General features: G+C 37.9%; 1 protein-coding gene across 4 annotated transcripts in view; it reads right to left on the reverse strand.

Annotated features, from left to right (window-relative positions):
* ADGRL2 (adhesion G protein-coupled receptor L2) overlaps positions 1-15,127 on the reverse strand; it is a 155,441-nt gene that overhangs the window by 33,628 nt on the left and 106,686 nt on the right. For all 4 annotated transcript variants that reach the window (XM_041483087.1, XM_041483085.1, XM_041483086.1 and 1 more), the window contains exons 5-8: positions 11,048-11,848; positions 2,794-3,090; positions 2,149-2,252; positions 1,128-1,313 (exon numbers count right to left, since the gene is read on the reverse strand). In XM_041483087.1, coding sequence (XP_041339021.1) covers positions 1,128-1,313; positions 2,149-2,252; positions 2,794-3,090; positions 11,048-11,848 — 1,388 coding nt within the window. The remainder of the gene's footprint in view (positions 1-1,127; positions 1,314-2,148; positions 2,253-2,793; positions 3,091-11,047; positions 11,849-15,127) is intronic.

A 15,127-nucleotide genomic window follows, 5' to 3' on the forward strand; every position in this document is an offset into this window, starting at 1 on the left:
TGTATGGAATACACCCTTGGTCAGCTGGGCTCAGAGGTCCCAGCTGTGTCCCTCCCAAATTCCCATGCACTCCCAAATTCCTTGACAGGGCAGCAGCAAGAAAAGAAGAAAATGCTGTGAAAGTGCTGCTCAGCATTAACAAAAACATCTTTTTACCGAAGATATGAAAGATTTATTGCAGCACAAATCCAAAACGTAGCTCCATGCTAGCCACCGTGAAGAAAATTAACTCTACCCGAGCCAAAAGCAGCACAGCAACCTTTACTCAGGGGTCTAGATATCTTTTGCCCAAATGGTGGGGTTTGTATGAAAAGGTCAAAGGAAAAAATCTGTGTGTGGGCACTTGATCTGTCTCTGGGAAAACTATTTTAAGGGCATCTAGGGACTGTAAATAAAACTATTGCCAAAATAACAGAGAAGTGCACGGATCTCTCTCTCCAAAGGAGGACAAAAAAATATTTCATTTGTGGCTTGCTGACTTGGCTCATGCAAGGAAGAGGCTGAGAAATATAGCATTTCCTCTGAGAAAAAGAGGAAAGGTAATAACACTGTAATTTGTATTTAAACCACAAAGACATATTTTTTCTGAAATGTTTCTTGGAACATGTTTCCAGAGAAAACATTAATTCACGTTTTAGTTATGTGCAGTAAGGCCTTTTTCTAAAGATCAATTATAAGTCATGTTGGTGTCTTTAGAAGTCTAAGAAAGTGCTATTATTCTGCAGGAAGTTGGATTAAAATAAAACCCTGCACCTATGCAGAATTCCACTGATTTTATTACATGTTCAGGGTTAAAAGGATCACTGGATAAACATGCTGATTTGTTACAGAATTTCTGAGAGCTAATACTCATTTCCCTCACACTAGTTATAATGTATTCCAGATTTTAATATGGGACACAGCTATGTATTTTAGGACCAGTCAGCTATTGTGAATTATATCTTATTCCCTAAAGAAGGTAATTACAACTTTCTGCTGTGTATTTACTGCTGTTTTCTCTCATACGCTTATTCCAGAACTGTACACATGCAGGAACAAAGTATAGATTAATATTTCTGAAAGGAAAAAAATACCAAACCCAAGAGCAATTGTTATCCCAGCAGGAGGAGGTGATGGGAGGTGTGTACCTTGTTATAACTCCTTCCAGCGGAGTCTTTTTCACTGGGCCGTAGTTCCTGAAGCTGAGCATCCAAAATGTCCACGAGCTGTTCCATCAGCCTCACTGATGAACTAACATCGCCAGCAAAGACTGGTCCTTTGGTGTGTTTAGCCAGTTCATTGGCCAGACTAGCAGCATTTTCTCCACTTCTGATCTGAAATGACAGTTTCTATTATCTCAGCAGGGTCCCTTGTTCTGCTTGCGGCTCCTGATTCCAATTCCCTGTGTACCTTTGTTGTGGTGAAATAACCATTTGCACATACATTGAAATCTGTAACTAATTGAGACCAATAACGTTCTCTTTATCTCAGAAGATTAAAGGTTCTTAGATCCGTGACACACAAAAGCAGTTCTTAACAGCCATCAAAACCAGAAATCTGAGTGAGACTTTTGGGCTCGATCTTCTGTTCATCCTCACTTTTATTTTACTGCATTATCAGACAGTAAGAAATCTGTTTGTTCATACCAGTGCTTGAGGCATTTGAAAGTCAAGTAGCCTTGTACTGACAACAAATTATCCAGTTTTCATAAACTTTGTAAATCTCAATAGGAAAGGAAAACACAGAAAGTGGTTCTGCGGTCTAATCATACTGTTATCAATGCACTCAGACAAAAATCTATTTATTACAGTGTCATTTCTACTGAATAAAAAACCCCTTGCTGTATATCAGAGGTTTTGCTATGTGTTGTACAGTATTTGATTTTTTAAGCAAATATTCTTTTGGTTTTTGAAAACAAAGCAAAGCTACTTTGTTTCAAATAGTGATGAGAACATGCAATCACAAATTCAACATAAGAATTTAGAGAGGCCATACTAAAACACACATAAGAACATAACTGTTGGCCAGTACTTCGCACATGGAGTACACATAACTCCTTCTTTAATGAACACAGAGTAATAAAGACAACTTCAACAAACTGAAATATTAATGCTCAGAGTTAAAATCCTTAATCACCAGTGTATGCCAGATTAAAAGGTTTCAACCAACCTTCTGAGCCAGCTGATTTACCCAGTGTGAGGTACAGTTGCTAAGATCAGGGCCTTTGGGGTTCCACATTCCCGTTAAGACCACGCAGAGATACGAGGCAGTTCCTACAACAGATGTAGAAAACTACAGTGAAATGGAAACCATTTTTCTGCATGCATTCAGGAAATTGGCTACACTGTGCTCCTAAACAACATTCAATCCTGAATGCTGCTAATGGTAGTACTTGACAATAATTGACAAAAACGTAAGGAAATAATGTAGATCACAAAGAGCAATAAAAAAAAAGTCAGTGAAAAGTACCAGACGTTTTCTGCAAACAAACAAAAAGCCCTTGATTTTTCCTGGAGCTCATCCAGAGGGGAGTTGATAATGAGAAAGGCAGCTGTAAGCATATTTCACAACAGTTCTCAAGCAATGCCCTAAAATTTGACCTGGATTCACACAAGTGCAAGCGCAAGGTAATTCTGTGGCTATGCTCAAATGACGATTGCAGATTTTAACTTGACCATTGCCTGTAGATACTGCACTCCCTGGGTAACAAAAAAATCATGGGACAGAGAGCCTGAGATTAAAAAATATTCATTACGAGAGAGCTGCATATTGCTTTTGAAATGTCTGCTTGACATCAAGATATAAAGGCAATACCTCGTGTTCCTTTGGGGCAAGGGCGTTCAACCATCATTCCTCTTTGTGTTTGAGGCCAGCTAATCCCCCTGGCCTCAGTCGGTTCACAGAATCTCTCTGGCAAAGGAAAAAAACTTGTCACAGGAGGGATTTTGGTTGTGGAAATGGGTGGCAGTGGTTTGGGTCCTCTGCTTCCTTCCTTTGTTCCTCCAGCTGATGTTGTGCTTATGGGACCTCTCTGTGACGTAGTGCTAGTGGTTGACACTGTGGTTTTGTAAACCTCTGCTGAAGAAGTTATTGTCACTGCTGTGGTAGGCACTGCACAGGGAAAAAACAGAGTAATAATAAAATAAATTACTTCAGAATTATATACAAAAAATGTTATTTAAAAACTATTTATGTAGCTTTCGAGGATTCTCTGGCGTCTCCTTTCCTTTATCTTAATATTACTCTTATTGCTATTCTGGATGCTTAAGATATAACTTTGAAATTTTTTGGGGTTTTTTTTTCTTTTTTTACTCCCAGCTCATCCTGTTATGACATTTCAGCACATTCTCCAAATAATCTCCTCTGTAATAAAAATTGATAGTTACATTTCTAAAAGCTGAAAGGCATACTAGGGAATTATCAGTACACAACAAACACGCTCAAAGCAATTAAAGATTACTTAATCACATTTGCAGCAGGAACAACTCAATAGATAGAATCATTTGAATCAGTGTGCCATGAACAATGTAGTCCAGCTTCAACAACAAAGGCAGCGGGCTGTAACTAACGAGACCATTTTTGAAAAACAGACCCCCAAATTTCAAGTCACCCAGCACACACCTTCCAGGGCAATAATTACGATAACATCTTCCTACCCAGCAGTCGTGCTGCTTGAGAGAGCTGCATGCCCGATTAGCTCCAAGCAGAGGCAGCACCCAGCAGGTACATGGCGTTCTGCTCTTTGAACATTCGGGGCTTTAACATCCTTTTTTGATAGAGCAGGTATGAAGACATAACTCGTACAAGCCAGTGGCAAGGACTGAGTTTTCATCTTCCGTGAAACACCAGGACAGGCTTAGGCCAAATCCCTCCTGCTCAGGATGTGCAGCTGCTCCTGCCACTGACCCACAGCAGGAACTCATGGCTGGAGCTGCTGAGGTACAGCCCGAGCCATACCAGGGTTTTCAGGCTTTGGAGAGATAATATAAATTAATGCTAGTGCAGTCTGGAATGGCTGTGCAACACCTTCACAGGTATATGGAAAAACAACGCAGGTGAGTAAAGCAACTGCAACCATTATCATTATTTCCAAATATTCATTAGTGTTCAAAATGCTTTACAGGCACAGAACAGTACAGAGGCTTGTGCTGAGAAAAAATAAGCTCACGAAAAATATTTTTGGCTTTTTTCTTTCTCTTTTTTTCTTGTTCTGCTAGGCCGTTGCATTCTTGACTTACTGGACAATCAGCTTCTCTAAATTAAATCATAAATAAAATAAAACCAAAATAAAGAGCAGTCTCATTTTTTTCAGCAGCTGTTTTGTAAATCAGTGTTTTGTAAAATATTAAGCTTCAGCTGTTTGACAAATTACAATTTTCTCAAAACCCTTTTTCAGTTATGTTTCACTTACATTAGAGGTTTAGAATATTATTTTTTTTTTTACATGAATTTAGGGCGAAGTTTTCATCATCATGATCTGTTTTTTCAAGACTAAAGGCAAAGATGTTCCTATCATCCCTCTCCTGCTCACAAACTTCTGCAGAGCCTGTCTTCTCTTCAGTCTCATTCTTGGCTGCTTGAACACAGCCTGTGTAATTGTGCTGAACTTGTGGTGTAGCCAGCGACTATTGAAACCCTCAGATCTGTTCTGCAAGTGCTTGCCTGACATCTTGTGAAACTGCTCTAATTTGCTTTTGATTACAATGCATCCAGCCTTCTAGTGCTTCCCAATTAACATTTGTCAAAAGCATTTGCAATCACTTGCACAAGTGTCAGGCAAGGCCTGCTGAATCAGGTCCTCGGGAACAGAGAGCTCATGGGGATGGAGAATGATGCAGGGGACATCCAATTATTACAATCCATCTCCTAATACACTCTGCTAATTAATACATATTTAAACATCAAAATGGGTATTAGCATTATTGCAATTAATACTCAAACCCTGTAATGTTTAGGACAGTTTTGTCTCAGAAGTAAAAAAATCAGTGTCAGATTAAACTCTTTGAAGTTCAGTTGTGAGGTAACAATTTTCAGAACATATTTGGTATTGCACCCTGTGATAAAATAATTCTGCTGTCATTACACAACTTTAGTTAATACAATTTTCATGCTATCCATTAAAATCAATTTCAAAGCCTATCACCCATGATTAAAAAATGACATACACAGCATGGTAGTACTACATAGAAATATATAAGTAATCTCACATTGTAAGAGAAAGACTTTAAACCACCTCTCACAAAAAGAAATTAAAAACATTGCAGATAACTTCTAAGAGCTTTTCTCTTCAAGCAAATTTTTGAAAATAAGTCAGCATATTTAAGAATGCACCAAGAAACTTCAGACAGTGCAGGAAGTCTGGGAAAGAAGGTGGTTGAAAACTAAGAAACAACCGAACACATCACTTCAAGGAATATATTTAGCTTTTAGAAAGCAGGTCATTTTGTCTTTAATGACCTGGGGGAACTTAATCTGCTCGGCCATTCTCCTGAGCTGCACGAAGACACATGAGAGCTGCCACCACCTGATGTGTCTCGTTCGGAGAGTGGAGGGTGGTGGCATCTGCAGGCTCTGCCTTGCAGAGCACTTTGCTCTGCAAAGTAATGGCAGTGATGATTAACAGGCTGCAACAGAGAAGAGGAACAAACCCCATGTCAAGGTTATTAACCTATTGTTCTAAGCAGCAGGGGTGAAGCTATGTAGTTTTTGTCCAACTCCAAAAAAGCCACTTTTACAATGTGAGATGCTATTTTGACTTTTTCACTAGGCTTGATATACTGAGGAGAAAAGCAAAACCTCTTCTGCCTGCTTTTTTATTAAGAATAGGTTCTTCTTGCTGTCAGCTGAAGACAGTCATTAAAATTAACAAAATAAGAGAAAAGAGCAATAAGAAGTAAATCCAAAGACTCAAATTGAGGTATAATTAATTTACATTTGTTGCACGCAGTTCCTAACAGTTGATTTAAACAGTTATGTATCCTATGTGTTACTAAAAATGAAGACACAACTGGAGTAAAACTTAACACCTGTTTAGCAGTGTGATGTCTATAAAAAACTTAACACAATTGCTGTAGGACAGCAGGGGAATAGTAACTTTCTTTCCCCAACTATCAGTGAAGAGCAGATTTAGAGAAAGCATACAAGCTATCTAGTATTCCTTGCCAACAGGTTTCTATTCTAGGCAGGCATAAAATAAGTTATTTTAAAAAATAAAACTAAACCAAGCCAAATCAAAAATATCCCCACCCAAAATACAACTCTAACCTTAGATTTACAATTGTGTTAATTGTAATGCCCAAATGATGTGCCACTTCTGAAAAAGGTTTCATTCTCCCCTCTGGCATCCAAGTCATTTCAGAAATCAGCTGCACGGATTTTTCAGTTAAATGTATATTTTTATAGGTCAGGTATTTCAATTTAGTTGGACACATGAAAATCTACGTGCCCGCCTTTATTGTCAAAAGGTGTCATACACAGAGCTGCTATGTAAAACAACAGAGATCAGAAACCTGTGCAAATCACAATTTTCCTACCTTCTGCTTATTACTGATCTCTACCTCTTCTTGTGCTTCAGTGAATAGCAGGGAAGGTACTAAGAGTCACCTAATTACCTATAGGTGACTCCAGCTATTGTGTTAGTTAGTACTCTGTTGACCCTGCCAAACCCCATTCAATTGAAAATGAAATGTTTACACAGTCATTTATAAATTTATACCTTGAAAATGATAACAGACATGACAAAAAAATATAGCAAAATACCTGTGGTTAAGAAATATGCTATCTGGTCCCCATTATATTGTCTTTACTTGTACAACCACATTTTCATTCATCTGTAGTCTATCAGATTTGATATACTAGTACAGACCCAATTTACCTAATTTGCTGCATGACTTTCTTGTAGATTCTTGGTGTTGCACTAGTTTCCTATTACTTCAAGCCCTTGGTGATGCTACTCTCTGAGTTTCTGTTCTGTCCATACTCACAACATCCATCTCTTCCTGCAGTGATCCAATAATACTTAATGATGGGTATCATGGCACAAAAGGGGAGACAACTACAGTTTGAACAGTTAGCACAAATTGGGATGAGTGTAGATGAAATCTCTCCCTAATGCACTAACACAGAACAAAAGGATTTATCTTCTTTTTGTTACCAAGGAAACCTTACAATGTAATGCTCATATTCAATTTTTAGAGGTAAAATTCCCTCATTCTTCCTGGTCTTTTAACTTGGAATTCCTTGAAAAAGTCCTGTTTCATCAAGGATTCATTTGGACCATTGGTACCTCCTGTAGAAAGAATGTACCTGGATATATCCACTAAATTTACCAAGGATTTAAAAACTCTGGTTTGTCTCAAATTTTTCAGTGTCTTTTTGCAAGGCCTGACATATTTGATTTCGTTTTAAAATTAGGGTTTTGACTTTTAAATACTTTTTACACCTAATCTTAGAAAACATGCTCTTCTGCAACATCTGAGCGGTACTTGACAGCTGTAGCTCTGGAAATCATTTCCACATCTACACCAGAGAAGCACAGCTGCAGGCTGAATGTTTTACACGAAGCACTGTCTTGGCAGACACCTTGCAAATGGCACCATCTTGGCAGACACAAGCAGACACTGCAGAAACAGGAGGACCCCTTGCAAATGCAGTTGGGGCATTTGTTCAGCATCAGATTGCAGATGTGATGCTCAGGGACATGGTTCAGTGGGGGACTCGGCAGGGTGAGCTTTATGGTTGGACTTAATGATTCTTCCATCATTCTATGATACGTCTGTGTATTATAATTTCTGAGAGAAGCAGGAAGAAAATAACATAAAAATAATAGGGTTAAGGGAGGAGTTCTAAGGGTAGCAGACCCCACTGTCTGAGTACTAAAGCAGCAATCTGTCTCCAGCAGCTACAGTTTTAGAAATATGAAGAACTTCTCCTGAAGACTAAGAAAATAAGGATACTGGGAAAGTCACAAGAAGAGAAAATGGTGTAGGCTTGCAGCAAGAGCAAGGTCAACATTAGGTTAATTGCAGTGGTATTTCAGAGGTTTCAACAGGGAGATTTAAAAATGAAGGAGACAATACAGAAAACAAAGCCAGGAGTTTTAGGACATGGATGAGCCCAAGTTTTGGCCCTGGGAGCAAATTTGAAGGGAAAGTGCAACTCAAGTCTGACAAATTCATCTTTCATGTAGGAAGAAAGACTGGTGTTTTTGAAGCACTTGGTAGCTGGACATTGTGGTGTAGACAAAAACTAATAGCCAAGACAGATATATAGGGGAAAAAAAACTAAAAATCAGTATCTATCATTATTTCTCACTTGGCAACGGAGGGAACACAGATTACTGGGTTTTCCACAATGGTCCCAAGTTAACCATTTGAAAAGAAAGGGCCATGACTTCCAATTTTGAGACACTGACCTTGTGACACCATTAAATACTTGATATTACTGTTGCAAAGGACACCGAAAGAAAGTTCTTGTGGTAGGTGACTTACAGAATGTTATGGAAGCTCTTATGTTGTTGAGTAGATGATTAAGAAATCTGAGTTGACCACAAAAAACCCAAACCAAATTAGAATAAAAAAAAGCACGAAAACGCTGTTCCTCAAGCATGCTTAAAAGCTGATCTAATTCCATATGAGATAAAAAATCAAAATGTGTATTACACATGTAGATCCTTTATATAATAGTCAAAGGACTGAGCTGCAATTTATACAGAATTTATATTGAAACAAAGAGGAACTAGAAATAAATATAGATGTAGATACCGTAAAGAATTTCTTCTTGCTTTTATAGAAGTACATCTCAAGGACAATTATGTTAGATAATTCTTCTTTTCATTTAGTAGTTTCTAACTACAGGCAAATGGCTTAGGCAAAAGAGGAAATGACCTGAAACATAATCTTAGATCTGCAATGTACATACCCACACAAAATTAAAATATTGGGTATTGCCTTTATCCAAGGAAAAATACTGTGCGTGAATATATGCATCACATGCTCAAATGAAATGAGTGTCATCATTTGTTTTCTATATTTTAAAAATATCAGAATCAAAAGATATTTACTGATGTCCTAATGCATTTAAAACCCAAACTCATAACTTACTCAGATATTCCTTTTCTGTCTTCATGGGTGAATGGGCAAATAGCTCAGAGGAGATGCAAGCACCCTGCAGTGTGCCCTGGACGATTCTCGCCTAGGTCTTGTTGGAATAAAAATTTCTGCTCCTGCCTTGCATGCCAGCAAGGAGCCCAGGAAGAGAAAAGGGTGCTGGTGGATGCCCAAATCTGGTTTTGAGAGCAGATGGGATGTGGCCAGCACATACACTATAACTTAAGTTCTTGAAGACTCTCTCATAATAAAAACATTAAGAAATGCCTTACCGGAGATGTTTGGAGGTTTACTAAAGAGAACAAAGGATTCCACAAAGCCTTTTCTGCCCCTGCTTTGCTTTTACACTTTTTCTTGTATGCAGTGATTTAAAGATTAGCTTTTTTCACATTCACAGCAGCTGACTGAACTGCAAATGCTACTTAGAGCCTGCACCTCCATCTTCTTCTCTTACTCTTAAAGCTTTGGAGAATTTAAAATGCATCTTTGTCTCAGCTGAACTGAATGAAAAGTGGCATGCATGAGAATGTATGAAAATGAAAGTTTTAATTTTTTTTAATTACAAAGGTGGTTTATCTCTCTGCTAAGGGCAGGCCCAAAGCCTCCCTGAGGAATGGACTTGCTCAATGTACAGAGAGCAAAGCCAGCCAGTTCCCCAAACACCTGTAACCTGCCTGAGCCTGGCCAGGCATTGTCAGGGAGCTCTGTAGGAGACTGGACAGATCATTCATGGCTTTGGAGATCATTAACTTATGGGTTCTACACCACCCTGTTCTGCTGCCTCTTATGCAGTTTTGTACCTGGAAAAGCTATATGTGTGCTGTTATAATTGTGTGCATAATTCAGTTTGCACTGCTGTGCATGAATCAGCTTTGCTGAAGCAGGATAGCAACTTTTCATGTGCAGAAGCCATTATTACTACTTTCTTGAAGTAGAAAAAATGGCTGCTAAACATGCATAGCAGTTAGATGAGAGAAGTGAAGTATTACCTTCATTGCTAAAGCAGCTTTTGCTGCATATATCTTCTGCCACAGAGCATTTCTCCTGGTATTTACTTTCCTCTGTAGATGTTAATATGTGGCTGTGCCTGTTCATGTCATTTTTTTAGGGATTTCTGACACCTAAAGACCTCCATTTTTCTTTTCCCTTTTGACAGTTAGTATCTTTCATTTTAGGAAGTAGTACTAACTTCTAGCAAGCTGGAATGCAATTGTAAGGGGCTTACTGAGAAATCCACTAAAAAGATGTCAGACAATCTTGTCTAACCTGACATTAAAAACTGTGAAAATAGGGCTGCAGATGAATACTTATGCTTGGTATTGCACATTAACCCCATATGTCTCCTCTGGGACCTCCCAGCACACATTGCTCTCCACTGCTGGCGCCAAGAAGTTAAAAGGTCTGTGTGTGTGCTGTAATCAATTCAGAAGGCAGGTAACACTGAGCGGATGGGAACAGGCTTCTGGCTCAGCATGAAGCAACTCCAATTCAGTTTAGCTATTGGAGTCAAACTGACTGATGGTATAAAGTAAATAATTCCCCAACTCATTCTCAACCAGAAAAGCTATGCACTTGCATTTAAAAAAGGAAAAAAAGACAAAAAAAAAAAAAAAAAAAAAAAAAAAAAAAAAAAAAAAAAAAAAAAAAAAAAAAAAAAAAAAAAAAAGAAAAAAGAAAAAAGAAAAAAAAGAAAAAAGAAAAAAGAAAAAAGAAAAAAGAAAAAAGAAAAAAAAAGAACAGCATGAGCCTGTAAACCAAATAAAGTAATCCTATTTTTCTTCACAGGTTCTGCAAATTCGTCTTGCACTGCTGTAATGCTGCTCAGCTTAGCACACTGCAGATAAAAAACCCTTCCTCGCCTTTCTGTCATGAGCTAAATCTAAGACCAAAAACATCGTGACTTATTTCTCTGAATGGAAACATCAAGAGATCAAAAATGAGAAAAAAAAAGAAATTCTTACCTTGGGCAGGATCAGGCGGGCCAAACTCCAAGGAGTATCGCAGAATGAAGTTGTTATTCCACACGTACAGCTGGTTGTCTCTGGGGTTGTAATCCACTGCGGCGATGTACTGGTACTGGTTGGGAAAAGGAATGTCCACGTGCTCGCCTCTGCTTAACCTGGTGTTGTAGATGTAATCGATGGCGTTCCTGCCGGTCTCGCTCTCGTTGTCCTGATACACCGACCGCACCACGTACAGGACACCACAGATCATGAAAGCATTGGATGCCGCTCGCTTGTCGTAGGCCGTTTCCCAGGTGGCTTCGAAGCGCAGAGTGTAGGGGTTCAGCTGGCTAATTACTATCATCCCATTGTTTTGTTCCGTAGCATAAATTACCCACAAGCCGTTTTCATCAACTGCCAAGTCAATATCAGTCTTTCCTCCCCATCGGTACGGAGAGGTGTCATGGTAATTAGCATAATTGATTATAGCCTCTCCACTCTTAATTCTAGTCCTCAAGTCAAATTTTACTATGTTCCGAGTTCTTTCCTTGTTGAAAAAGACAGCTCCATCATACACCACAAATCCAGTACCATCCACTCGGTTTGGGAGTTTGTACGTCGTCTGCTGGCGTCCGTTCTGGAAGTCCTCTAAAGAAGCATATTCTATCAAAGTATCCGTGCGATACGGAGTCCATGGCATGAAGTATATTTTATCTGCAGCCTGGAGAGGATCTTTGCACCAAGCACCTGCTTTTTGCTCAGCTTCATATAAATACGGTGAGTCCACAATTGCTTTCAACGTCCCCGGGCAAACAAAAACTAACAGTCACAGAGAGAAGTAAGACAAGAATTACGTCAAATTAAGACTGTCTCATAATAAAAATTAAAAAAAAAAAAAAAGAAGAAGAAAAAACCAAAAAGGTAGGTAAATCATAATGACTGTGTCAGGAAGAAAAAAAAATCAATTTAATTGGCACTAGATTATACCTTATGTTATAATTAATGCAATTATCACCCTTTATCATCCACTTTTCTTAAAGTTACCATGTTCTTGCTGTACCAGTATGGAAAGTGGATGGGAACTGTTTTCACTAGTACAGACCAAGGCTCAATGGCATACACAGACAACTGAAAATGTAGAGCTACTCTTGCATTTTCGTTTCAGACTTTTAGTGAGTACACATTAACGCTCCAGAGCTTTTAGCTGATGTGCAGCAGTGTGCTAGGTCATTTCAGTCCAAAAAAAAAATCACATTGACTTGTTTAGAACTTTAAGAAGTGGTGAGGCTGAAAAAGGAGGTGCCTCGATTAAAAATAAAGGAACAAAACACATCATCAGGTATATAGAGAAAGCAATTAGGAGCAGAGAAAACAAAACACAACCAAAGCAATGAATGAAACAGACCAGGAAACCCTGTAACCATGGCATGCTATGGAGAGGGTTCTGGAAGCCAGGCAAGATGACACTTGATTAACAAGAATTTACCCAAGGGTGAGAGAAAGAGAGGGAAAGAAAGACAAAGAGAAAGGGAGAGAAAAAAGCAAGGGAGTCTTCCCTCCAGCCCAAGTACTTCAGACACTATACCCCGCCACCTACTTTAAGCAGCCAAGTCACTTTATTGCAAACAGTCGACTTCTTTATGAGGTGTACTTATGAGATCCTGCTGATTATCATAATATAAGAGTGTTGTGGGGAGGGGAAGGGAAGAGGTTAACATCCATAAGGCACATAACAAGGAGCTGGGGTTTGGACTGTATACGTTATTTACCTTTTTGCTCCACTTCTATTTTAAGCATCGGAAGAAAAATAAAAAAGTGCAAGGAAAAAAGAAAGAAGATTAACATAAATTGACTATTAGTCTAAAAGATTAAATTAGCAACAGACGCTAAATATAGGGAGAATAAGAACTGCTCTATATTGGATAAAGAGAAACAGACAACAGGATAACCTAGCAGGAGAGAGATTCTACGGTTACTCAAATGAACATGGATCAATCATTTTAGTAGATTAAGGAGGGAATACAGATATGTTGACATGTAGTTTCACTTAGTGAACCTGAATAAATAATGAATTACTTTACTAATACATGCTATGTACACTCTTCTTCTAAAAGCATAATGCTAATCAAGTTGGTTTTTAAGAAACATATTAATTTATCATATATGTGCAAGTGCACATATACATACTGTATTAATTGATAATTAGAAATACAAAATTCAGTATATTAATTATATAGGTTTGCATATGTGATTATTAAACTTCCCCCATCTTTGCCCCAGACATTTCCCTGCTTTTCTTTCTTGCAAAGAAAGCAGCTTGCACCCTTTGCATCTCCTTAGGCTGTATTTTATTTGTTTTCCTGAATGTTAATCTTGAGAACTTTTGCCACTTCTTAGTCTATAACTGCAAAATCAGACTAGAAGGAATAAGCAAAATCATCTAGAAAAAAAGAAGCAAAAGCACAGTAAGCAAGAGGAAAAGAGAAGAAAAAATTAACAATTAGCTCATTCAGATATTCTCCAGCATCATCGATTAAGCCCGAAACAGCAAGCTAGTATGCAAGGACAGTACTGTGTTTAAAACAAACATCCATCCTGCCACCATACATGGAAGACATAAACTGAACCCAATTAATAAAGTTATATTACTACAGCAATTTTTCCCCCAGGAAGTTTTAAGGAAGTTACAGAAAGATATATAGCTGAAGCCCAGCTAGTAAATAGCTTTTCAATAATTATTTGCAATAAACCTATTTCATATACTCTGTGGCCTTTGAAGTATGCTCCCTTGGTTTCATAAAATGACCTGGAAAATGACAGATGTACCAAGCTGTGCAACAGTAGCTGCTGATACCAGGGAAGTGTATCAAAACTATTTGCACAGCTATTACGTTTTCAGTATTACAATATTATCCTGAAAAATGCCTTTGTATGTTTCATATAAAGTTTTGGATTTTCAGTTTCATTTAATAAAATTACATATGATTATTCTGGGAATGATATTGGCTGATCTGATCTAGTGCTTCTTCAGGAAGTAATTCCAAAACTTTACAGGTGAACTAGAGGGTGTCAATATTTTCAAAATGAGCAGTAGTTTTCCTAGCCTTTGTACCGTTATACATCTTCAGGTAAAATACCCATTTTTCTGTAATTTGTAATTCTGGATTTATCAGAGTAAACAGAAGATGTATTCTGAGGTGAATTCTTGTGTTTCACCATTAGTATTAATGACTTTCAGATGATTCTGTTTGTGAACTTCTATGCATGTGCTTATTTCTCACCAAAGAGCAATATTGATACTGTACCTGCTTAGAATTAGTAATAGGAGAAGGGGGGGAAAAGATAGGGATAAATAAAATCATTACTGGCATGTCTGCTCTGCATGCATTGGTATACAGCTGTACATTTTTCAGGGACAGATGGGCTTATTGAAATAAACAAATGCTGCAAAGACCAATCAATACACAGAGAGAGATAATAAAACACTTTAAAATGCTTTCTATTGAATTCCTGAGTCCAAAATAGGCTTAAAATAAAAATGCACAGATATACAAATGGCACTTTTGATGTTCTTTATAAAAGGGCTGGCTTCTGTTAGTCAAAGTGCCAACATAGACCGTGAAGCACAAGTGAGAGAAATGTCAAGTATAGTACTCTCAATCTCTTTGTAATTTAATTGATAGCACTCTTATTATTTCAGGACAAAGCAATGCCTATCAAATTTGTCTGGAATTTTTGTTTGAGATCCAACTGAGTGTCTGAAAAAATGTTTTGTTGTTTTGTTTTTTGGGTTTTTTCACTTTGAGATGCAAAAAAGGAAGCATTTATTAAGTACTTTCAAACTTAATTAAATTTGCAAAATGAAGTACTTTCAAATAAGCAAAGCAGCTATGTATTTCTGGAGGCCAGCAAGACACAGAGGAGCTCATAAACTGCATTTTGTACAAGGGTGACAGCAACTCCAGTGCGTAAGAACTCTCACCTTTCACCACAAAACCTCCTAAAATTGCTGCTTGTCATCTCTCATGGACTGAAAGCTACCACAGTGAGTATTGCAAATTTTTTAGTCTTGCAGTAACTGAAGATGAAATTAATGAA

Source organism: Pyrgilauda ruficollis, unplaced genomic scaffold (genome assembly GCF_017590135.1).
Source record: "Pyrgilauda ruficollis isolate IOZ18807 unplaced genomic scaffold, ASM1759013v1 scaffold6, whole genome shotgun sequence".
Taxonomy (NCBI): domain Eukaryota; kingdom Metazoa; phylum Chordata; class Aves; order Passeriformes; family Passeridae; genus Pyrgilauda; species Pyrgilauda ruficollis.